Source organism: Natrix helvetica, assembly GCF_964273705.1.
Source record: "Natrix helvetica genome assembly, chromosome: 2".
Lineage (NCBI taxonomy): Eukaryota > Metazoa > Chordata > Lepidosauria > Squamata > Natricidae > Natrix > Natrix helvetica.
The window spans coordinates 292,308,351-292,333,254 of record NC_138552.1 but is presented as its reverse complement, the minus strand read 5'-3'; the positions used below and the strand labels follow the sequence as shown (position 1 = coordinate 292,333,254).

General features: G+C 46.5%; 1 protein-coding gene across 1 annotated transcript in view; it reads left to right on the top strand.

The window, feature by feature from the left end:
• Positions 1-1,093: 1,093 nt before the first annotated feature.
• The window catches only part of TBX2 (T-box transcription factor 2), a 57,314-nt gene continuing 33,503 nt past the window's right edge, over positions 1,094-24,904 (top strand). The window contains exons 1-4 of the mRNA XM_081945934.1: positions 1,094-2,504; positions 6,932-7,199; positions 18,931-19,077; positions 24,091-24,167. Of these exons, the coding sequence (XP_081802060.1) occupies positions 2,137-2,504; positions 6,932-7,199; positions 18,931-19,077; positions 24,091-24,167 (860 nt within the window). The 5' untranslated portion in view covers positions 1,094-2,136. The remainder of the gene's footprint in view (positions 2,505-6,931; positions 7,200-18,930; positions 19,078-24,090; positions 24,168-24,904) is intronic.

Genomic DNA, 24,904 nt, shown 5'->3' with positions numbered 1-24,904 from the left:
AGCCCTTATACACCGAAGCGTTGCACATTTTCCCCGACCCGTCGTTGCAAGACAATTCCTTGCCGGGTGAAGATTGTTGACTTGCAGACGTGACATAGGCGACCCAAGTTCCTTTGCAGGTCTTGGGGGGGGGGGGTTAAACCTGGCACCGGATCAGCTCTTCCCCCCGCCCCCGAAAACTGCCCCGGTCCCAACGCGCCTCCATGGAGAGTTTTAGGTTTCTGGAGCGCCCTTTAGGGAGAAGAGGATTGCGATTGCGAGAGGGAGAAGGAGAAAAGGGAGAACCCGTGCAAGAAGCGATGGGCTGGGGGTTGCCACGAGACTGGGCGCGTCGGGGCAGAACCAGCTTGGAATGGGGACCAGGTTAAACCTTATCCAGGGTTTTAAACCCGGCGTCGCATTCACACCGAACCCTCCAAAGGCGCGCGTGTTGAAAGGGTCTTGGGAAGAGGCTTATCGCTCTCCCTTTTAAGTCCTGCTTCGTGGAACTAGGACGCCCCCGTGGGTCGGTCGACCTCGCGTCTCTTGTCCTTGACCCCTCCCTCCTGCAAGCACTCCCCCCAGCCCCCCTCCTTCCCGGGACGCCAATCTTCTGCCTTTCTCTCTTTAGGTTGCGCTGGGCGGGCGCGTTCGCTGGGCTTGCTGATTCCCGGCGACCTCGGGGAGCCGTTGGCCAGGAAGTCCGGGGGAAGCTTCCTCCCTTTCGCGAGCCAGGGCTCCGCCGCTGGGAACCCCGGTCTGGCGAGGGGAGGCCTCCCGAGGGCTCCAGCGTTGGTTAATATTTTATTCTGTTGACATGTTTGCTTTCTGGCGAGGCTTCCCGACACCTTCGCCCAAGTCTTCCTCGCTCGCTCGCCCCCTTCTTTTCTCTCCCTCCGCCTCCTTCCTCCTTCTTTCCTTCTCCCCGCTCCTGAAGTAAACCGCTTTCTTTCTCCCTTTCTTTGATTCTGCGCCCCCCCCGCCCCCCCCCGCCCTGCATATGGGCCCAACCTGTCAAAACCACGCCTCTGGGCTTCCACAATTGGTCTGCGCTTCGTAAAATCCACAATCATTAAGCGGGGGGAGAGAGAGAGAGAGAGAGAGGTGGAAACGCGCCGGCGGGGGAGGGGGGACGCGGGTGGGCGGCGGGTGGAGCGGAGCGGAGCGAGCGAGGCGGGTGGAGCGGAGCGAGCGAGCAAAGAGGTGGAGGAAGCAGGGAGCGGAGCGAGGCAGCGCACGCGAGAACAGCCCCCAAGCTTTTGCAGAGCAAAGCCAGCAGGGAAAAAGAGAGCACCTCACCCGGAGTTCTCCCGGGGCCGGAGCGATGAGCCGCCGTCCGGCTCTCCTCGCCCAAGCCGGCGTCGATCCAACGCCGGAGCTTCGCGCTTCTTAAGCCCGAGGAGTTGCCTTTGCTTTCGTTTTGGATTGAAGGCGGAGAGAGAAGGAGAGAGCGAGAGCGGGCGAAGAGACGAAAGCGAGCCCGTAACCAAGAACCCCGCTCTCCCCCAGACCGACGCTCTCGGAAGGGCCGGGAGTTGCTCCGAGGTTGCAGGCGTCCGGGGAGGGGGACGACGACACGCTGCCCTGCCCGACTGCCCCCTCCCGAAGCAACCTCCGAAGTTTGCAAGCTCGTCTGGAGAGGCGTTTTTTTTTAAAAAAAAAAAAAGAAAACCCCGAAAAAGCCGCAAGATCCGGAGGCGTGAGGAATCGCCCTCGCCGGAGGAGGGAGGGTGCGGGGGGGCCTTCGGATCTTCTTGATTTACTTGTTTGTCGATCTCAGAAAAGAGGGGGGTCCCTTCCCGCGGGCCTCCCCTCCCGTTCGTGGCGGCGAAGAAGCCTCTCCAGGCGCCCCGCAGCCTGTCCCGAGGCTTCAAATCGCGGGGTCGCCGGGGGTTGTGGCTGGGGCCTGGGCTCCCCCCCACGTTTTCTGCGGTGCTCCCCTCTTTCCCCCTCCCTCTTCGCCAAGCCCTGAAGGGACACGAAGACGGCAGCCTGGCTGAAAGTGCCGGCGGCTTGAAACTGACTAGAGCTCCGCCGCTGAGCGCCAAGCAAGCCGGGCTGAAATTCAGCGGGCCGCCGCCGGCTTCCTCCTTCCCGCCGCTAGCCCTCTCTGCCTGGGGGGCCTCGCTCTTCCCGCCTGGCTTTGTGGATGTCCCGATGAGAGACCCAGCGTTCTCGGGGGCTGCGATGGCTTACCACCCCTTCCACGCGCCCAGGCCAGCCGATTTCCCCATGTCCGCCTTCTTAGCGGCCGCTCAGCCTTCCTTCTTCCCGGCGCTTGCTCTGCCTCCCGCCGCCCTCACCAAGTCCTTGCCGGATCCCAGTTTGGCTGGAGCCGCCGCCGAGGCCGGCTTGCACGTCTCGGCTCTCGGGCATCATCACCAGGCCGCCCATCTGAGGTCTCTGAAAAGCTTGGAGCCGGAAGAAGAGGTGGATGACGATCCCAAAGTCACGCTGGAAGCGAAAGATCTTTGGGACGAATTCCACAAACTGGGCACCGAGATGGTGATCACGAAATCGGGCAGGTTAAGGAAGACAACCCCCCCCCCCCGCGACCCTAACAATAATAATAATAAGCATATTTTAACTGGGAAGGAGAGAAAAGTCCGCTTAGTAATTAATAAACACACTAATAACCATAATAACAATAATAACCATAAAAACCATAAAAAACAACAATAATAATATAACTGGGAAGGAGAGAGAAGCCAGCTTAGTAATTAATAAACACAATACTAACAACAGCTGCAATAATATAGTCACGATCCCAGTACCTCTTTCAAGGCAAGCTGCACAGGGGAAAAAAGAATTAGAAGTAAATAGGAATAATAATAATGGAATATGCAGAATGATTATTCGTGTTTATGGACCGCGGGAGAAGGGGAGGAAAAGCAGCCCTTGTGTTATCATCATAAAATAAGACTATATGACGGTATTCCCTTTTAAAACTAAGTAGTGCAGGAAAAGTACCCTAAGCATTTTCCGGCTGGGTAGAGACGTGTATATTAGATTTTAAGGCCACGGAGTTCCTAAAGAGCTCACACCAACAATAATAATGTAGGCAGAATGATTTTAGTACTTACTGTGGAGAGAGAGAAAATTCAGTCCTTGTCCAATAATAATGATAATGCAGTAGCAATAATTGTTTAGATGCAAAAGGATTTTTAGTCATTTTTAGGGAAAGAGGGAAAATCCAGTCCCTGTCCAATAATAATTATAGCATTCATTATATCTATGCAGAAAGATTTTCAGTATCTGTAGTGCAAAGGAAAATCCAGTCCTTATCCAATAATAATAAAATAGCAACAAGAATAAGTATGCAGAATGATTTGTATTACTTCATGTGGGCAGAGGAAAGAATTCGGTCCTTGTCCAATAATAATAAAATAGCATAATATATATGAAGAAGGATTGATTGTATTTATTGTGGAGAGAAAGCGAATTCAGTTGTTGTTCCATAATAATAATAGAATAGCAATAGCAATAGCAATAGCAATAGCAATAGCAATAGCAATAATAATAATAATAATAATAATAATAATAATAATAATAATAATAATAATAATAATAATAATAATAATAATATATGCAGAAGGGTTTTGAGTCTGTTTTACGGAGAGAGGGAGAATTCAATCTTTGCCCAATTAACAATAAAAACAATCCCATCACACGCTATGTCCTTTTGAAGTAAGTGTAGAAAAAGAAGTAAAGAACAATTTTATAATTCCCCAAACCACTGTTTGGTATTTTCCGCGGGGAAGGAGAGAAACTAACTTCTTCTTCCTATTTTCCACCAGAAGGGCTTCGCCACGTTGCTAATAATAATATTTGCAAATCCTTGCTTTGGGCATTGCTTTTTTCCAATCTGTCCCCTTTTCGCCTTCCTTTGCATCCCGAATAGTTAGACTGGTAGATGGGTGGAAAATCACGCTGACCAGGAGCTGGGCTTCCATTTGCGTGATACCTGAAAATCCTAATACAAGGACAGAGGGTCGGGTTCAGGCGTGGGGGCTTGGAGGTTGGAGGGCTTGACAAGGGACCTGGAAGCATTAAAAAAAATGCAGGAAGATTTCCTGGAAGATATGGAAAAAAAATTGGCTTCCAATCTTCCCTTAGAATTCTGATTTTTATTCTTTAAAATTCAGGAATTCAGGCTATATTTGCAAGTGCGAATTTATTTCTATTTAAAGGTTGACCTGCTCTTTCTTTCTTTCTTTCTTTCTTTCTTTCTTTCTTTCTTTCTTTTTTTTCTTTCTTTTTTCTTTCTTTCTTTCTTTCTTTCTTTCTTTCTTTCTTTCTTTCTTTCTTTCTTTCTTTCTTTCTTTCTTTCTTTTCTTTTCTCTTTGCTGTATCTCCTGTCCGGCCCCTTCTCCAATTCTGAGTCATTGAGCAATCCAGAAGGATTTTTTTTTTAAAAACCGCCCTTCTGTTTTTATGCTCAAACATCTGGAAAGCCACACCTGGAAATAGTTGGCGATCTGGGGAGGGGAGGGGGCGGCTGGTAAGAAAACCCCTCAGGATCCGGGCAAGGGTACAAGGTGGCCTAGTAGCCGAGGATCGGTCCCCGAAGTCGAGAAAAAAAAATCCGCGGTCTCCTCATGAGTAAAAATTCAAGCGAAAGAGAAAAAAAGCGAAGAATCGCGTTTTTATTTCTTTTCCCCCCAGGCTTTTCCGCTTCGGGAAACCGAGGCCAATCGAGGCCGCTCAAACTTCTAGGCCGGTTAAATTGATTTGATCTGGAGAGGGGGGGGCGTCATTGGCCCCCCGGTTTTTGTTTCCTCCTGCGCCCTTCCGAACCCTTTTTAATTTCGGAGGCACCCAAAGGAGTTATTGGTTTTAACCGAGGGAGTTTTTCCCCTATGCATTTTTCCTTCCTCTCCCTCTGCTCCTCTCTCTTTCCAGTGACCTATTGTTCGCGTTTTTTTAAAATCACTCCTTCCTTCTATTAATAAAGGGGTCTTTTATTTCCCCCCTCCTCTTAAGTCCTCCCTACCCTCGCTGTGATCCAGCCAACCTCGGATGCGACTTGCTTTAAGTCAAATCCCAACCAAGTTCCTTCTCCAAGCAAAGAATCCTACAAGCGTTGAATCCAGATTTCCAAGTTTTTTTTTTAAAAAAATATTATTTTAAATCCAGACAAAGGGACCTTCCGTAGCAATCTCCATCACCGTCAACATTTCGCAATTTTTTTGGGGTGTGTGTGTGCAAATCGTAACTCTGGACATTTCCGTGTGCCAGGCGCTCCATGGAGTAGGGACTACCTGTCTTTAAAATGGCTGGAGTGACATCCGTCCCGCAGGTGATAAGAAAGGAGGGCGTGAAATGGGAAAAAAAAACCGCTTAAGTCTTCTTCGGTTGGATAAAGCAAAAATTATAGGATCCGATAGAATTATTCTCCCAACCGAATGTCACTCTGGATTGTCTGGTTTGATAGCGAAGGAGAAAACTAGGCCCCGTTGGGCCGCAGGGTTAAAATCGGGGCGATCCCCGGGTGAGGGGGGTGAGAGGCGGGGAAGGAAGGACGCCACTACTCTGGAGTAATTGCCCAGAGTTTCAGAGGGGTTAAGACAGTTAAGACAGGGTTAACCCCCACTCCCTCCCGAGTAAACGTGCAGCCTGCTCAGGTCTTCACTTACTTCTTGGGAGCTTTTGACTGAAATCTGGTGGGAAGAGGGGGCAAAGGGGCATGTTTCTCGGGAATAAACCTTGTCTCCCCCCAATTTTATTTTTTAAAATAGGGTGCTGTCTAATAGGCAGGGGGACGTCGTCGGAACAGAGCCCTCTTAATAGCATTATGGAGCGCTCCCCCTCCCCCCACAAAGCAGTGTACTGGGACCCCTAACACTCACAGGAATAAAAATATAAATGGTCGATAAAATGAAACCTATATTTATTCCAACCCTTCCAACAAAATCGGTGTTGGGGCATTAAAAATAGGCAAGAACAACTAATCAACGCGGTAGACATTGGGACAATGCGCAGAAGACTTGAAAAAGACAATAACACTCAGCAAGCCATACAAGTTGCTATGTTTATATGAAGCAAAGGTGCATGGAAGGGTTAACAGCCACAGATTGATATGGGGCCCCCTATGCTTGTGGGGCCCACGGGCAAGGGCCCACCAGGCCCGTTGCGTTAAGACAAGCCTGGAATGAGCAGGGTATTTGTAGAGAATGGTGGCCCTTCATACTAGACCAGGGGTCCCCAAACGTGGCAACTTTAAGACTTGTGGGCTTCAACTTCCAGAATTCTCCAGCCAGCATAGCTTTTTTTAAAAAAGTTTATTTTTATTTTTATTCTCTTATAGATAGTTACAGGTAGACATTCACACATTTATTGTTCTTATTTATCTTTATCACTTTTACATATTTGTTATAAAGGGTTAAAATAGACATTCTGGGTGGCTTTGCTTGCCATCCCATACACACCTATTTTGTGTAATCACCACCTTATTTTTTTTCCTTCTCTTTTCATCCTCCCTCCCTTCACTGCTTCCTTCCTTCTTCCTCTCCTCTCCTTTCCCTTTCCTTTCCCCCTTGCCTCTCCCCTACTCCTCTCTTCCTCTTCCCCCTCCTATCCTCTCTCCTTCTCTTTCTATCCCTTCCCTCCTTCCTCTCCTTTCCTCTTTCTTCCATTTCCTCTCTTCTCCTCTCTTCCTCTCTCCCTTTCCTTTTCTGTTGTTATCTCCTTTCAAGTCCACAAGTCTTAAGGTTGCCAAGTTTGGAGACCCCTGTACTAGACAATAACCATCTTGGCTCATCTTGGGCCTGGTCGACAGGTGCACCGTATGGGTTGCAAAGGATGACACGATTATTCACAATAAAGTTATGAATAATAATAATAATAATAATAATAATAATAATAATAATAATAATAATAATAACAACAGCTGCCTTTGGATTGCGCTGAGCGTTATTTGCCTTTCTCTCTCTCTCTCTCTTTGCGCCTCCAGACGGATGTTTCCCCCCTTCAAAGTGCGGGTGAGCGGGCTGGATAAGAAAGCCAAATACATTCTGCTGATGGATATTGTGGCCGCGGATGATTGTCGCTACAAGTTCCACAACTCGCGCTGGATGGTGGCCGGCAAAGCCGATCCGGAGATGCCGAAGAGGATGTACATCCATCCAGACAGCCCCGCCACGGGGGAACAGTGGATGGCCAAACCGGTCGCCTTCCATAAACTGAAGCTCACCAATAATATATCGGACAAGCATGGATTTGTAAGTGGGCAACCAATTTTCCTTCCTTCCTTCCTTCCTTCCTTCCTTCCTTCCTTCCTTCCTTCCTTCCTTCCTTCCTTCCTTCCTTCCTTCCTTCCTTCTTTCCTTCTTTCCTTCTTTCCTTCCTTCCTTCCTTCCTTCCTTCTTTCCTTTCTTCCTTCCTTCCTTCTTTCCTCCCTCCCTCCCTCCCTCTTTGTTTCCTTCCTTTTCTTACTGCTTTCTTCCGTTCTTTTCTTTCTCTTCCTCTTTTTTCTCTCTCCTTCCTTTCCTCTCTTCTTCCTCCCTCCCTTCCTTCTTGCCTTCTTTTTTCTGTTTCTCTTTTTCTCTCTGTCTCCTTCCCTTCCCTCCTTCCCTCCCTTCCTTCCCTTTCTCCTTTCCTCCTTTTTTGGCCTTCTTTCCTTTTTTTCTTTTCCCCTCCCTCCCTCCTTCGCCTCTCCTTTTAGTTCTTTCCTTCTGGCTGGAGGGGGGGGGAATCCTACGCCATTGACACGTGTCTCTATCTTCAGATAATCACTCCATTGGGAGTGATTTTACGTCCCCTCTGAAAGGCCCGTTCTTAAACGGAGCCCGGGGTGCAGGATCTCGGCTCAGCCGCGGCGTTGTTGTGTGAGTGGGTGGGTGTCCCACCACTGCCAGCTGAGGTCCTTGTTCCTAGTTCGGGCCCCGAGACCTCAGGATCTTTCCCCCTTAACCTTTTCCAGCCTTCGCGACACAGGAAACCTAGGTGCATAAAAGAACAACGCTCTTACAAGGATCTTGTGATAGGATCTTTGCATAAATATTTGCGCAGGATAAAAACTTTGCGCGTCTCCTCTTTCTGTCTGGGGAAGGAGGCAACTTTCAAACTGCTTCTACCTGGGGATTTTATTCCACTCCAGTCGCCTGATTCCAATGGGGGTGGGGGGAGAGAATCTCTTATCAGGAAGCAATAAATCCAGGCGGCCTCCGTTCTCTCTTATCGGGAGCTTAACGTTCAGAGCAAGCCGCGTTTCTAAGCTAAGTTAGGTGGGGGCCCCCGAGGGAAGTAGTAAAGAAACAAACGAAAACCACACACAGAGACACACAAACAAACACACACAGAAACACACACACACACACAGAGAGAGAGAGAGAGAGAGAGAGAGAGAGAGAGAGAGAGAGAGAGAGAGAGAGAGAGAGAGAGAGAGAGGACCCCCTTCCGATTCTCCTTCGCGTACCCCGCGTGGCTTTCAACTCCAGCACCCCAATTCCGAATGCAAAAAAAAACAACCCCGAGATATTCTTCCAAGCAACCGTCGCTTGCTGGAAAAAAAACGCCGATAGAAATATTAAATTACCGGCTGTTCTCCGGCAATTTAGATTCACAGGGGACGGTAGTTAGTTAGGTAAGCGAAAAGCCCCATTCGGATCAACAGTTTTAAAAATAAAATAAAATAAAAGAATCTCTCTGCAGAAAGATTGGCGGAGGACAGAGCGAGGGGGTGGGAGAGAAAAATCGCCCGCAAATGTTTAATTCGGAAGCGATCTCCCCCCTCCCCGAGGATCCGTGAATGTGGCTCCGACTGCCGGCCGATGAAGCCAGCCAGCCAGCAGATAAGAGTTGACACCGCGGGGGAGGGGGGGATTTTCGGATTTTTATTTTTATTTTTTTCCCGGCTCTCGGGGAGAAGCCCGTTCCTTCTCGGAAAGTCAGCCGACATCAAGTCGTAAAGCAGGGTCGGGAAACAGAGAGAAATTTAGCCAAGGGATCGCTGTTCGTTGTAAGGTGTCTTTAAGCGCTTCCTTTCCCCCCACCCCAATTGCTTCCAAATGGCAGAAGGAGGCTGGGGACTCCCTTACACATATCCTGCGGTGGGGGAAAATGGGTCCCGGAAGTTGCCAAACTGGATTTGGGACAGTGGTATTTGAGGCTGAGCCGATAGGAGGCATTTGAAAACTGGATTCTGCCCCCAGGAATCCGTTTGGAAAGGCACAATATTTATATTTTGTGCCTTTTCAATGTACGTATGTCTACATACATACATATGTTGAAAAGGCACAAAATATAAATATGTATATGTATACAGGCATACATACATACACACATTGAAAAGGCACAGTGCATAAATATATACTACATACATACATACATGCATACATACATACATACATACATTCTGATATATGTATGGTTTAAATACAGTATATAACATACATACATACATACATACATACATGCATACATACACACACATTGAAAAGGCACAATGTATGAATATATATTTCATACATACATACATTTTGATATTAGACTGTCACCTAGCTGTTTGTTGTGCGCACATTTCTCAATCGTTAGACAGCAATTCTCCGTCCTGGGAATAAAACCCCTTAAACGAAATTATGCCACATTTACAGTAAACTTTTCTCCACCGTCTGTCAATGTCAAAAATATATATTTAAAAATGCATTTCTACCTCAAGGAAGCCCTGTTGTAAATCAAATGAAATACAAAAGTAGTCTTCGACCTGTTTGACCTCGGAATAGCAAGAGAGAGAGAGAGAAGGAGAAAGAGAGAAAGAGGGGGAGAGAAAGAGAAGAGAGAAAGAAAGAGGAAGAGAGAGCGGGAGACAAATACTTTTATTTTTATGTTTTATCTTGCTGCAAAAGAACAGTAACGGGCGCATCTGAAGGAATCTAGGCAGGGCAGGAGAAATCGTTTTTTTTAAAAAACCTTATTCATTAAAATCACTTAGACGTTTCAGGCAAGGAGGAGGAATTATTTCCATAAATCTTGACTTCGTTTGTTGTGTTATAACTTGACCTCCTTTTAAACTCACTTTAAGAGGTTATGAAAAGGTCTTTCCCCCCCCACTCCCCCTCCGGGAAAGGGAATAAAGAAAGCTGAATTACAGGTGTATCTTACCCAAAAAAAGGGGGTGAGGGGAAGCAAAAGGCTAGATTGTGATCCTGGACACCCCCCCCCCTCTACTTCTAACAGGATCCTGTATGCGTGCGTGCGTGTGTACATACATACATACATACATACATATTCTATCAATGGCCACATTGATCAATGATGTATAAAGGCAGATATCTCTTCAATGGTAGCTTTTACGATGGTAGCAGAGGCTAAGGAAAGCTAAGTGGATAGTATATTTTAAGTTCCGGAGATCGTGATATCTGGCTCTTCTTACAGTATATATATATATATACCTTGAAGTTAGTGGAACCGCCTTTCCTAATTTTCCGGTCAGGTGGAAATTCAGCTCAGGCCTCTTTGCAACCCCCCCCCCCTTGCAGGAGGGACACCCGGCTGAACCCCTGAAAGGGCTACTCCATTTCCCGATCAGGTGGCTGAAGAGATCTGGGTCTGGGGAGAGTTCCCCTCGCCCCAAGTTATCCAAGAGGCTTTTGGGGAAAGACTTCCGTTGTTTTTCCTTGGAAGGAAGTCCTTTCGCTTCTCATCCCCAGAAGGCTTCAGAACGGAAGAAGCTTCCCTTGGATGAGAAGCGAAACATCTTCAAGGAAAAAAAACCACACCAAAGTCCAGGCTTTTTTTTTCTTTTTGAAAAAACACCTTTGAGAGATGGCAGAAGAGAGGGAAATTCACATTTTAAGCTTGGGAGGGGGAGTCTGCCTCTGCCTACAGGCGCAGCCACGCGTGGTGCTTCCCGGGTTAGTTTTCCCCTGTTCCCTCCCCCGCCCTCCTCAGTTAAAAGTCATATCTTTGGGGGGAAAGGTGGGATTCAGGACACAAAAATTTCTGCCTCGAAGCCTGCAGCAGAAAGAGAGAAACTGCCTGCAGGGATGAGACGGTTAATGCACTACGGTAAAGGCTAAATGTCTCTCTCTCTCTCTCTCTTTCCTCTTCGCCCTCCTGGGCCTCTTTGGATCTGGGGTGGGGAGGGTCGGTCGTTGGGGGAAGAGGAGTCTTTCTTAAAGATCCCCACCCCACCACAACCACCGTCGTCAGGGTTATCCCACTCAACGAAGGCGAGTTTAGCAGGGAACAACCTGGCTTCGCGTGGGAGGAAGAGAAAAGTGGGTGGTGGGAATTTGGATTCGTAGGTCTCAATGGAACCAGTAGAGAAATGGTTATTTGAAGGGCAGGGGTCGATTTAGTGCAAGGCCGGTTACCAACACGTATCCATCCATCCATCCATCCTTCCTTCCTTCCTTCCTTCCTTCCTTCCTTCCTTCCTTCCTTCCCTTCATTTCCTCTCCTCTCTCTCCGTCCTCCATTCCCTTCCTTCTTTCCTCCCTCCCTTCTTTCTTCATTTCCTTTCCTCTCTCCTCCATTCCTTCATTCTTTCCTTCTTTCTTTCCTTCTTCCTCCCTTCTTTCCTTCATTTCCTCTCCTCTCTCTCTCCTCCATTCCCTTCCTTCCTTCTTCCCTCCCTGCCTTCTTTCCTTCATTTCCTCTCTTCTCTCTCTCCTCCATTCCCTTCCTCCCTGCCGCTCCCCTTTCCTTTCTTCCTGTCCTTTCTTCCTTCTTTCCCCACCAATTCCCTATTCCTTTCCTTCTTTCCTTCATTTCCTCTTTGTCTCTCCTCCATCCCCTTCCTTCCTTCCTTCCTTCCTTCCTTCCTTCCTTCCTTCCTTCCTTCCTTCCTTCCTCACCACCTCAACTCCTTCCAAAGGCCTCTTGCCTTTTAACTGAGCGCAGGAATCTCGCCTTGAACTTGTCCCTGAGTTGGATCGTGAGCCTCATATGCTCCGAGGTGGGGGGGGGGGCAGGAGGAGGAGGAGAAAAACGGCGGAGCCTTTTTTCTAAAGGCCTCTAAAGATTCAACCCCTGATATTTGCCAGGGTGAAAAGCTTTTTGCCTCCCTGTGGCAAAAGAAAAAGGAAACCAAGAACCATCTGAATGAACCAAGCGGGGAGCAAAGGATCTCGTTGATTCCAAAGTCCGGCGTGCCCCCCCCATCCCTCCCCCGTAAGAGTGGAAGGCGGCCTGAGCTTGCCACAGGAACCCACCTTCCCCTTTTCTAAAGAAATGTGCTTTTAGGGAGCTGGCGTGAAAGAGAGGAGAGGGAAGAGTTGCCCGCAGATCGAGTAAAGGGGTGCTTGCAAACGGGGAAGGCGTAGAATTCAGCCCGGCTCATTTTTTCCCTCCTAATTATTTTCTCCGATTGTGTTGTGTTACCCTGTTGTGTGGCTTTTCGTTTGGATGGCTCGGCAACGCCTCCTCGTGAGTCGGTCGTTGGGACTTTGCCCTTTGACTTAGGGCGCTTCTTGGTCAGAGGGCTCGCCCCCGAGGAAACCAACCCGGGTCTTGAGGGGTATTAGGAATATTACGAATATTCCTTAAGAACGCCATCCTATTAAACGGGTAATAAAACCGTATCGGCGAGGATAAGGCTGTGACTCCAGGGTGACCGCAGAAATTGCTCCTGGAGTGGTTTGCTTGCGAGTAAGGAAATCAACCGGATGCTGAGCTTGTCGATCAGAAAGGTCGGCCGTTCGAATCCCTAGCGCCGGATAACGGAGTGAGCTCCCGTTCCTTGTCTCAGCTTCTGCCAACCTAGCAGTTCGAAAGCACGTAAAAATGCAAGTAGAAAAATAGGAACCACCTTTGGTGGGAAGGGAACAGCGTTTCCTGCGTTGAATCTTGCCTGCCACCGAGATGTCTTCGGACAGCGCTGGCTCTTCGCCTTTGAAACGGAGATGTGCATCGCCCTCTAGAGTCAGGAACGACTAGCACATATGTGCAAGGGGAACCTTAGGAAATCAAAGAAACCCTTGGGCAACTAGGATTTGGGATTGATCCCCCCCAAAAAAATTTGAGACTAGGAAGCGACAATTGCGAGTGGATCTCCCTTCCGAGGACCGTGACCCGTTCGTTCCCGCGAGGCTTATTATCCCCCGCCTGCTTTAATATAGATTTTAACGTAAAGAGTTTAAAAGCAAGTTCCGCTGCTTGCTTCGCAAGGAAAGGGTCAGGCTCAAGACTTTCCGCTCTCCATCCCATAATAAATCAAAAGCGAGGCCCCTTTGGCTTGAACGGAAATCGATTGCAATTAGAAAGCGTTTTCCCATACTAAAACTTCAGAGCAGGTTCGTGGCTTAAAACGGAGCTGAAATCCCGAGTCTCCGAGTTTAACTGGCGTGTGAATTGTTATTTCTGGAGTCGAGGCCCCGCTTCCTCGTGATCAGGTTGACTCAGCCTTCCATCCTTCCGGATGTCCGTAAAATGAGGACCCGGGTTGTTGGGGGGGGGGGGGCAACGCGCCATCTCTTCCTTTGTTCTGATTTTTGGACTCAGATAGGTTCGCTCCAAATCTTTTGAACGATACCTGGAGGAAGAGATAAGCTTGAGCTGGGAGCAGCCTAAATTATTTTCCTTCTTGTAACACCACCAGTGTTATTCCCAACCTAGCCTAAACCACGATCTAACTTGGTCATATTTTAACCTAGCCTGATTTTTGGACTCAGGCCTGGGACAAATCTTTTTAACAGTACCTGGAGTAAGAGATAAGCTTGAGCTAGGAGCTAGCCTAAATTATTTTCCTTCTTGTAATTCCAACAGTTTTATTCCCACGGTAGCCTAATCTAACCACGATCTAACTTGGCCGTATTTTAACCGAGCACCTTGTAGCGAGATTCGAGATCCGCCCATGTGAAATCAGAGGTGAAACGTGTTGGGAACTCAAGCACAACATATGCGGGGAGTCGCATAGGCGAGATGGTAGGCTGTATAAATCGAATAAATAAAGTTGAATAAATAAAATCCCTCAAGAAGAGGCCCTCGGCTTCCGGCTCAATTGAGTGAAGCCAGCTCAATCTGTTTATGAAGCGCACCTTGGCTGCCTCCGTTTTAGGATTGATCTCACCTACTCCTTTAATTCGAATTATCAGCCGGGTCGCATCTATTGGCAACGGACAGAGGCTGGAATTCTTCTTAAAGTGGTTTGAGTGAAAGCCTCTTTTTGAAGTTCACGGAAGCTTCCTTCGGAGGAACTAGACACACACACAAACACACACAGAGAAATGTACCTTGTAAAAAAAATATGAAATGGTTTGAAATACTGGGGCTTCCAGTTCATTTAAATCCGCCGTGAATTCAGTTTAAATGAATGAGCAACTCAAGAAAAGTGGTGAAATGCTGCAGATATAAATAGAAATAATAATTATTATTATTCTGGGAGTCCAAAATGGGGAGGGGTCCAGATCCTTCTGAAAATCACTTGGGGGGGAGGGGGCAGTGGAAGGCCAAACACGGTTGCGAAACGATTTTAAAAAACAGCAACCCTGGTCTAGTAATCCAATAGTGCCTGATTTGAGATTGACTTCCTTCGGTTCGCTCTTTGCACGCCTGAATGTGTTTCCGTGTTTTAGACACATAGGCCTGGATGTTCAGGAGGTCCATGGCGAGCAATTAGATAAGTTTGGGGTGTAACTTTAACGTTAAGCCTCGACGGCGTTTCCAGAAGCAGGTAGATCTGGTTGGAAACGGATTGCTTTTAAGGATCCTTGGATTCCCGGATCCTTAGATTCCCGGATCCTTCATTCGGGTCGCAGGGCCTGACTTCTGAGTCACTTAGAGATTTTGCTTGTCGCTGGGAAAAGTCCCCCCCCCCTTAATTTTCAGAAGGGAACCCTGCGCCAAATAATTAGGGCAGCTCCCACCCCTCCATCCAGGCCTCTTCGGGGCTGATGGGACTACAGGTCCCATCTTCCCCAATTCGAACTAGTAGCCGAACTAGTAACCTGGGCTTCTGTCCCAGAAGGAGTGAACCTGATTGAATTCACCTATGGATCGTCTCCCATTGTGGCTCGGGAATCCAATGGGCACTAGTTAGTCTCCCTAGATCGATTGAGTGGTTGATGATTATCTATCTATCTATCTATCTATCTATCTATCTATCTATCTATCTATCTATCTATCTATCCATCCATCCATCCATCCATCCATCCATCCATCCATCTATCTATCTAATCTATCTTTATTCTTTCTCTCTGTCCCTCTGTGTCTGTGTCTCTGTCCCTTCCTTCCTTCCTTCCTTCCTTCCTTCCTTCCTTCCTTCCTTTCTTCCTTCCTTTCTTCCTTCCTTCCTTTCACCTGGAAATGAACTGCGCGTATCTGTCCCTGTCCCCCTTTTAAGAGATCCAAGCCTTCCCTCCCTCCCTCCCTCCCTCCCACCCTCCTTCCTTCCTTCCTTCCTTCCTTCCTTCCTTCCTTCCTTCCTTCCTTCCACCTGGAAATGAACTGCCCGTATCTGTCCCTGTCCCCCTTTTAAGAGATCCAAGCCTTCCCTCCCTCCCTCCCTCCCTCCCACCCTCCTTCCTTCCTTCCTTCCTTCCTTCCTTCCTTCCTTCCTTCCTTCCTTCCTTCCTTCCTTCCACCTGGAAATGAACTGCCCGTATCTGTCCCTGTCCCCCTTTTAAGAGATCCGAGCCGGTTAGAAGTGGGAAGAAGGACACAAGAGTTGGAGGGTAGCGCCCTCTTTCTTCAACTTTTTCGGGAGAGCAAGGCAGTTCCCAGACTGGTGGATCGGCTCCTTCTCTCCCTCTCGATCCCCCGAGCTAAGTTTTAGGATCGCTCGCTCTGCGCCGCCCTCTTCTCTTCGCCCAAAAGGGAGACCAAACCAACCGAACATCGGCGTTCTCTTATTCGCCAGGATCTTAGATCCAAACGGATCTGCTTTGGTTCCGGAGATCTCCGGCCGATCCGTTTTCCGTGGAAGTGGAAAAGTTGTGTGTGTGTGGGGTTGCGCTGCCCTCTTCGTTTCAATCCAGCTCCGGTGAAACACCCGCCTGAGAACGTGTGGTCGGGGGTTGTCGGATTGGAATTCCTGCGGCTCTCCGCTGTTTGTCGGTTGGGTTGGCTGCAGCCGAGGTGCGGAGGACTAGCGCCTTAGGGAGGCCGCGAGCAAAGAGGCGGGTTTCTGTTGGTTCACTCCGATTTACTGTGCAGTAAAACGTTTGAGCGGCCCGTCGGGATGATCAAAAGACGTGGGTGTAACCAGCAAAAGTCCTTTTGACAGACCTATGGATTTCCATGGGAGCCCATAAAGGAGGGGAGGGGGCTTCCAACTGTTCCCTCTCCCCCGAGAAACTGGGACTTTTCCTACCTACTTTTAAACGGTCAGAATTATTCGTATTAATCTTGTCTTGTTACTAGTGGGTATAATTCTGGATCGACTTTTATTTCTCTATTTAAGAGTAGGGAGAAGTTTAGGGAACTTCCTCACGAGTGAAGCTTGACAGATTGAGGTTTTGGGCTCAATTCCTTGCTGAGCTTTGGTGGGGTTTGGGCCTGGGGACTGGTGTGTGTGTGTGTGTGTGTGTGTGTGTGTGTGTGTGTGTGTGTGTAAAAAAGCTAGAGAAAAAGAAACACGAAAGACAGAACTCTAGACATGGCCTGGAGCACAGGAAAACCATCTCCTAAACTCCCCTCCAACACAGGTAGTCCTTGACTTACCACCGTTCAATTAGCAACCCATTCAGAGCGACAAAGGGCCCTGAAAAATGTGACTTGTGACCGGTCCTCACACTTACGACCCACAGGCGCTTGGCAAACGGTACGTATTTAGGACAGTTGCAGTGCCCCAGATCCAAAGGGATCATCATTCTACAAACCCAGATTAAGAGGGGAAGGGTGGATTCCCTTAACAACCTCGCGCTTCACTTAACGACAGATGCAATTGGTTTAACAAAAAGAGAACGCCATTTGGGCATGACTCCCTGAATGGCCACTTTGCTTGGAAATTCTGATCCCCACTGTACTCGTTAGTCGAGAATTACCTGTCCAATAATTCCTCTTTTTTTAAAAAAATATTTTTTTAAAATTGTTTTATATCATACATTTCCTTCCTATGTTGAGCAGTGTGCTAGACGTCCAAAGTGTGAACATACAAGCATTCAAACCTCATCAGCATCATTATAATCATATATGTATAATCAAATAGGCGGTAATATATAAACAAGTGTGCAATAACATCAATCATATTATAGTATATATTACCTTCCATTATGGTATCGATTATATAACCGTCAAAAATATTTACTCATCTGTTTTTCTTTCTCCTGTAAGCCATTTTTCACCTAATCCCACTCCTCTAACCTCAGTATCTGTCATTTAACCAGTTATAGAATAGTTCCCATGTTATGAAATAGTCCGAATCTTCTTTTCCTTTAATTTTTAGGGTTACTCTATCCATCTCTGCACATTCCAGATTTTTTTAAATTATTATTATTATTATAATATCATTCTGGGTTTTTCCAGCATTGTCCATATGCGATCCTAGCTGCTTTTAGGATGTGTAGAACCAAATATGTGTGTTACCCTTATTATAATTTCCTGGAAGCATGCCCAACAAAAGTGTCTTAGGTTTCAGGTCTATTTGTTGTCTTATCCCATTTTCCTGCCCCATAATTCCTAATCATGAATATATAAATTTTTTAAAAAGCCAGTTGTGTATCATAGAAGCACACCAAGCAATGTGAGGTTTCTCTGGTTTAAACCCAAAGCAAAGCATATTTGAGCCTCAATTTTTAAAGCTTTACTCGTAAGGAAGCTCCCTAAACGTCCCCCTTTTCCTAACGTCGCTTACCTGAGCCAGCCGTTTTAAAACAAAGCTTTTTACCTTCTTGCTCTTTCATTTATTTTTCCCCACTAAAAAACAAATACACGAGACAGCAATTCCCTCTCTCGGAACTGGCTTTGCCTCCCTCGGAATTTTTCTCTCTGTCTTTTCTACCCCCCCTAGCAAAACCATTTTATGGATGCATTCAATTTCTACATCTCCCCACAAGCGGCACCAAATCATCCTTGCTTTTACTAGCAAAAGAAAAAAATAAAAATAAAATTCGAGTTGAAGCTTCGGATTAATATATATACTGTGAACGTATTTCATCATAAGATCTCCTTTGTCTTCTTTCTCCAAAATAGGGGTGGTTTTCCCCCCCTAACTTTACTTGAGAGGGTGGGGGAGGATGCGATGGGATTTTTTCCCAGCGTAAAAACAAAACAATCAGGAGGTGTGTGTCTGTAAAAGAGTGTGATTGTCTCTCTGTGTGTGTCTGTGTAAAAAGTGTGCTAGTTTCACACAGCGATGCTTAAAAGAGGTCTGGATAATCTACCTACCTACCTACCTATCCAGCCACCCATCCCTATCCCTATCCCTATCCCTATCCCTATCCCTATCCCTATCCCTATCCCTATCCCTATCCCTATCCCTATCCCTACCTACCTACCTACCTACCTACCTACCTATCTCTAATCTCTCTCTATATATATCTATTTATTCTTTCTCTCTCTTATATCTATCTATCTATCTATCTATCTATCTATCATCTATCTATCCATCCATCCATCCATCCATCCATCCATACATACATACATACATACATACATACATACATACATACACACACATCTACATCTACATCTACATCTACATCTACAACCATAACTATCTATCTATCTATCTATCTATCTATCTATCTATCTATCTATCTATCTATCTATCTATCTATCACCCTTTCTACCTACCTACTTACCTGCCTGCCTGCCTGCCTGTCTCTGTCTGTCAACCTGCCTGTGTCTGTCTGTCTGTCTGTCTGTCTGTCTGTCTGTCTAGCTAGCTAGGTATCTAATTATATCTATCTATATTATCTATCTATCTATCTATCTATCTATCTATCTATCTATCTATCTGATAGTTTCACACAGCTGTGCTTAAAAGAGGTCTGGATTTTCTCCTCCTCCCTTTTCCTCTTTTCCTAGCTTTTAACCCGGTTTTTTTCTTCTTCCCCGCTTCCTTTACAGACGATCCTCAATTCCATGCATAAGTACCAGCCGAGGTTCCACATAGTCAGAGCGAATGACATCCTCAAGTTACCCTACAGCACTTTCCGAACATACGTGTTCCCCGAAACCGACTTCATCGCGGTGACCGCTTACCAAAATGACAAGGTAAGGATTTGGGTGGGTGGGGATTAAGGGTTGAGGGAGGGGTGTTTCCTGGTTAGTCCCCCCCCCCGCTTCCCCTATACTTTCAACTCTTACTTCCAAAGCGGCTAGATTTGAAAACCGAACCGGCCGAAACAGTAAAAGATTTCCGATAGGTAATTCAAGATAGACTGCCATGATCCGCGGAGGTTCCATCCAGCTTTAAGCTTCCAGGATTTGCCTCTTTTTGCTCCTTCTCTCTCCCTCCCTCCCTGCCTCCCTCTCTTTTAAGACCAAGAATTTGGGACGGGTAGCCACCTCATCAAAGCGGAGTGTAAAGCTAGTATTAGGGAAAGATAAATCTAATCTCAGTTTGCTTCTATTTTTTAAACAAGTTCAAGAATTTGGGACAGGTAACACACCCCGTCAAAGTGGAACTTAAGGCTGATATTAAGAAAGAGAAATCTAATCCCTGCTCTACGATTTTTGACTGGAGGCAGAGCTTCTGGTCTTAAATATCTAATATGCAGGGCTGGTTATATATTTATTTATTTCAGTTGTATCCTGCCTTTATTGCTATTTTATAGGTAACTCAAGCCAGCAAACATATGCAATACTCCTTCCTCCTCCTCCTATTTCCCCCCCTAAGAACAGCCCTGTAAGGTGGATTGGGCTGAAAGAAAGGGACTGGCCCAAAGTCTCTGAAACCGAGGTGCAACTAGAACTCCCTGTCTCCTGGTGATTGGTTCAAAGTCACCCAGTTGGTTTTTCAGACTCACCATCTCCTGGTGATTGGCCCAAAATCACCCAATCAGCTTTTCAGGCCTCAGGCGGGACTAGAACTCTCAGACACCTGGTTGATCGACCCAAACTCACCCAGCCAGCTTTCAAGCCTCCGGCAGGACTAGAATTCACACCTCCTGTTTTTCAGGCCAGCAGCTTAACTAGGCCAGCAAACTGGCTCTTAATATGTCTATATGACTATTGGAAGGGAATGCTTCATCTGTGAAACCCTATACATACATACATACATACATACATACATACATACATACGCGCGTGCCTGTGTGTGTGTGTGTCTGTGAACAAACTACCCCTCCCTTCATCCTGCTGATTTTTTTTGTCTGGAGTTTTAAGAAGTGTTTCTGACTTTTTATCGATGTAATTTTAGCTTAATTCTGCAAACTTTAGCCAACTTGGGACAAGGGGCCGCTTGGAAGCACCGACCAGTATTCCCTGAATTTTGGGGGACAGGAAAAGGGGCAAGGGGGTAGAAAACTGGGGGCTGAATCCCCCCCCCAACCAGCTTATACTGCCGATTGAATAAATCAGGTTGTAGGCTTTTCCCGAATGCATGAATCGGGAAGTCTTTATTTTTATTTATTAAATTTGTCTGCCTTCCATCTCACCACTTTGGGCGGCTTACAACACTAAAACGAAACCATCAATATTTATTTATTTTGTCAAACATGTACGAGATAACAGGTATAAGTATAAACATGGACACGAACACAGGAAATGGGTACGAATAAATGGGGACAATAGGACAGGGACGGTAGGCACGCTGGTGCGCTTATGCGCCCCCCCCCCTTTATGGACCTCTTAGGAATGGGGGTGAGGTCCAGTTTAAACTTAAAGCTATGGGGGTTAGAGGATGTAACAACGGAGTCAGGTAGAGCATTCCAGGCGTTGACCACTCTGTTGCTGAAGTATTTTCTGCAATCGAGTTTGGAGCGGTTTACTTTTGAGTTTGAATCTATTATTTGCCCGTGTATTATTGCGGTTGAAGCTGAATTAGTCATTGACAGGTTGTAGCAGACAATACACGTATATCTATAGAAAGTCGAAACTAAAATGTACGAGAAAAATACATGCTTGCTTGCATAATGCAATCTGTTAAAAATCCAGTCCCTAAAATTGTAAAATCGATCCAGCCGAGTATCCAAACAAAGCCAAAATTGTTTCCCCCCCAAGGGCAGGTCTTTTACCTGGCCCGGTTGTGGGAATCCAATCCCGGGTTTCCAACACGGCTCGGGCGTGTGCAGCCTTCTTGAAACACACGCAAGAAAACCCCATTTAAATCCAGCGCTTTTTTGGTCTCGCAGCAAAAACCTCTCTTTTACGGGAAAGGCGCTTTTGATTTGCGGCGCTGAGCTCTAGAAAGGAAGGAAGGAAGGAAGGAAGGAAATTGGGACCTGGGGGAGAAAAAGCTCTGAGTTTGTTTTTAAAGTTCAATTAAAGTCCGGATCCAAGGTATAATAAACCCACCCACCCCCGGCTGGAAATCGGATCGGAATTAAATTTTTGGGAAGCCGGGAGCGAAGGAAGGACGCGGGGAATTTTCTTTTGCAAACGCTCGCAGGAAAAAGGGCTCGGAGGGGAGGGGAGATTTTTTTCATTGCCCGTCTCCCTCCTCCCACTTTCGCTTGGGGGCTTTCTCTCCGCGGTGGGCCCTGCGTTGTAGGGTCGTTAATCGATTACGGCCTTCGCCCTTCAAATTTACGAGGCCACCAGGCGAGGCCAAAAAGTGGGAGGCAAAAAGTCCTTGTAAAATCGATTTTTCTAGATCTCCGGGCTCAGAGATGGGGTGGGGGGGAGGTAAGGGAGACCCTAACCATAATCCTAACCTTAACCCTGCCCCCTCCTTTGCCCTCCAAAAGTCCGAGTCCAGGGCCTCTCCCCCTCCCATCCCGCAATTCGCGCGTTCTTCTATCCAAACATTTCTTCTATCCAAATATCCAAATGTCTCTATTTCTGCAATATTCTGTTTTTAAACGTGGGAGGGGGGAATACAGGATAGTCCTTGACTTTACAACTGTCCTCTTAGTGACCGGCATTACAACAGCACTGAACGCCTTGACCTATGGCCAATTTTCATACTTATGACCATTGCAGCATTCCGGGGGTGATGTGATTGACAGTCAGATGCTTGACAACTGACTCCTATTGATGATGATTGCCGGGGACACGTGGTCCCCTTTTGTGACCTTTGGATAAGCCAAGCCAATGGGGAAGCCGGATTCACTTAAAGACGATGTGGCTAACTTAGCCGCTGCAGTGATTTGCTTAAGAATTGTGACAAGAAAGGTCATGAAATGGGGCAAAAGTCACTTAATGAATGTCTCACTTAGCAAGATAAAATTGGCACTCAATTGCGGTCGTAAGTTGAGGACTTCCTGTATTTCTCAGAGGGCTGGACTAGAAGACCTCCAAGGTCCTTTCCAGCTCTATTCTATTCTAAGTGGTTTGCAGTTTCTTGCAAGGAAATGTTAAAATCTTCCCCTTTTTTAATTTTTAAGGAGGGGGGCTAAAAGAAATCCCAAGATCTAATGGCTCGTCCTACAAGCTAAACTGGTGTGATTAGAGGCTTAAAATGACCAGACCCTCTCTCTCTCCCTTTTAAAGAACAGGCCTCAGCCAAAATTTCTTGATATTTCACTCAAACCCCAAGGACAAAGAGTTTTTGCAATTTCTTACCTTGATAGTTATTTGCTTTCAGTGAAATAATTAGAACAAAGTTATTAAGAAAGGTCAGGAAAGAGCTAAGTGGAAGCTGAACTCCCATGGAGAAAGGCAGTCTACCTTTGTATCAGAAAGCACACACAGATCTTCCCTTCCTTCGATTGTGGTTAGTCTGCTCCCTTCTTAAGGAAGCATTCTGCTTATGGTTTGACATAACACTTTAATTGGTCATGAATGCAGGAACTCCCCAAAACTAATAGAAGAGAATAATTGTAGCTCAGGGTAGGATTGGGAAGAGGAGGAGGAGGAAGAGGAGGAGGAGGAGGAGGAGGAGGAGGAGGAGGAGGAGGAGGAGGAGGAAGAGGAGGAGGAGGAGGAAGAGGAAGAGGAAGAGGAGGAGGAGGAGGAGGAGGAAGAGGAGGAGGAGGAGGAGGAGGAGGAGGAAGAGGAGGAGGAGGAGGAGGAGGAGGAGGAGGAGGAGGAGGAGGAGGAGGAGGAGGAAAAAAGGGACTCTGAGGTCCTTGGTGCTCTCTGAGTTTGGTGGTTTCCTTACAGACGTTTCATTACCCAACTAGGGAACATCATCAGTGCTAAAAGAGAGTGGGGTTTGGAGGGAGGAGGAGGACTATGGGGTCATTGGTGCTCTCTGGAGTTGGTGGTTTTCTTGTAGATGTTTCATTACCAAACTAGGTAACATCATCCATGCTGGAAGCAAGCAGGATTTGGAGGGGAGGAGGAGGAAAATTATGAGGTCTGATGATGTTACCTAGTTTGGTAATGAAACGTCTGCAAAAAAATCCCACCAAGCTCAGAAAGCACCAAGAACTCCACATTCATCCTCTTCTTCACACTCCACTTCCTTTCTAGCATTGATGATGCTGCCTTGTTTGGTAATGAAACGTCTGCAAGAAAACAGCCAAGCTCAGAGAGCACCAAGGACCCCTCGTTTCAACCCTGATCTACAAATATTCTCCTTTATTAGTGAATTTTGTGCCTGGACTTTTCTACACGTCCTGATTTAGAGGCTGCAAATAAAGACGCCTGCAGACATCCTAAAAAAGCTTACCTAGGATTGCTCTGTAATGAAAGTACACTCACATACCGTACGCCCCCATTCAAAGTCTGTCTTCACACATTCGGCATTTTTAAAAATATTCTTTGAAGTCCCCCTCCCTCTCTTTCTCACCTCCAAGGGATTTTTGACTTATATTTAAAGTGAAATTTTTGAATGCAAAGAATCTTCCTTCTGGCCTACCGAAAAGGGAGCGTATTAAAGTGGTCCATTGAAATAGTTTAAACCAGGGGTGTCCAAACTTGGGAACTTTAAGACTTGTGGACTTCAACTCCCAGAATTCCCCAGCCAGGGAATTCTGGGAGTTGAAGTCCACAAGTCTTAAAGTTCCCAAGTTTGGACACCCCTGGTTTAAACAAATAGTCAAGAGGAGAAAAAAAAAAACCAGGAATCCCGAACCAGGTATTTCCCAAATCTGTAGCTAGTATGACCTTGACTTCACTTAGTTGGCCAGCTCGATGGACCTTCGACCTGTTTCTGAGCATTATTTTAATTTTTCTCAGATCACCCAGCTGAAAATAGACAACAATCCCTTTGCAAAAGGATTTCGAGATACGGGGAATGGACGGAGAGAAAAAAGGTAAAATTGAGGAATATATATTTTTTCCTTGTTGTCAATAAATAAGTGGGATTTCTATGGGCAAATGCTGTTCTTTTTTTGGTCCTGTACTTTCTCCTAACCTTAGTTAGCCATCCTAAATTTAGTTCCTTGGGATTAAGCTGTAGAGTGGGCTGAATTCTGGAACCACCATTCACAAAATTGTATTGTAAGGTTGTTATCTGCAACTTTATTCGTGTTTACTCAGACCTTTTGTGGGCAGCCTTACTATCTGGATTAAGTCTTCAGCTTGCTGAAAACAAGAGAATTTAACCCAACTTTATAATCAAACACTGTGTTCATCCAAGGTGTTGAACTGTGGTTGGTTTAATCGTGGTTTATTAAACAACCTGCTGATGCCTGGGTTTTGATAGCACCTTGCCGTAAACATGACTTACAAGTCACAAAAAAGCCAACACAGCCAACACAGTCCTAGGCTGCCAAAAAAGCCAACACAGTCCTAAGCTGCATCAACAGAGGGATAGAATCAAGATCACGTGAAGGGTTAATACTACTTTATAATGCCTTGGTGAGGCCACACTTGGAATACGGCATTCAGTTTTGGTCGCCACGATGTAAAAAAGATGTGGAGACTCTAGAAAGAGTGCAGAGAAGAGCAACAAAGAGGATTAGGGGACTGGAGGCCAAAACATATGAAGAACGGTTGCAGGAACTGGGGATGTCTAGTTTAATGAAAAGAAGGATTAGGGGAGACATGA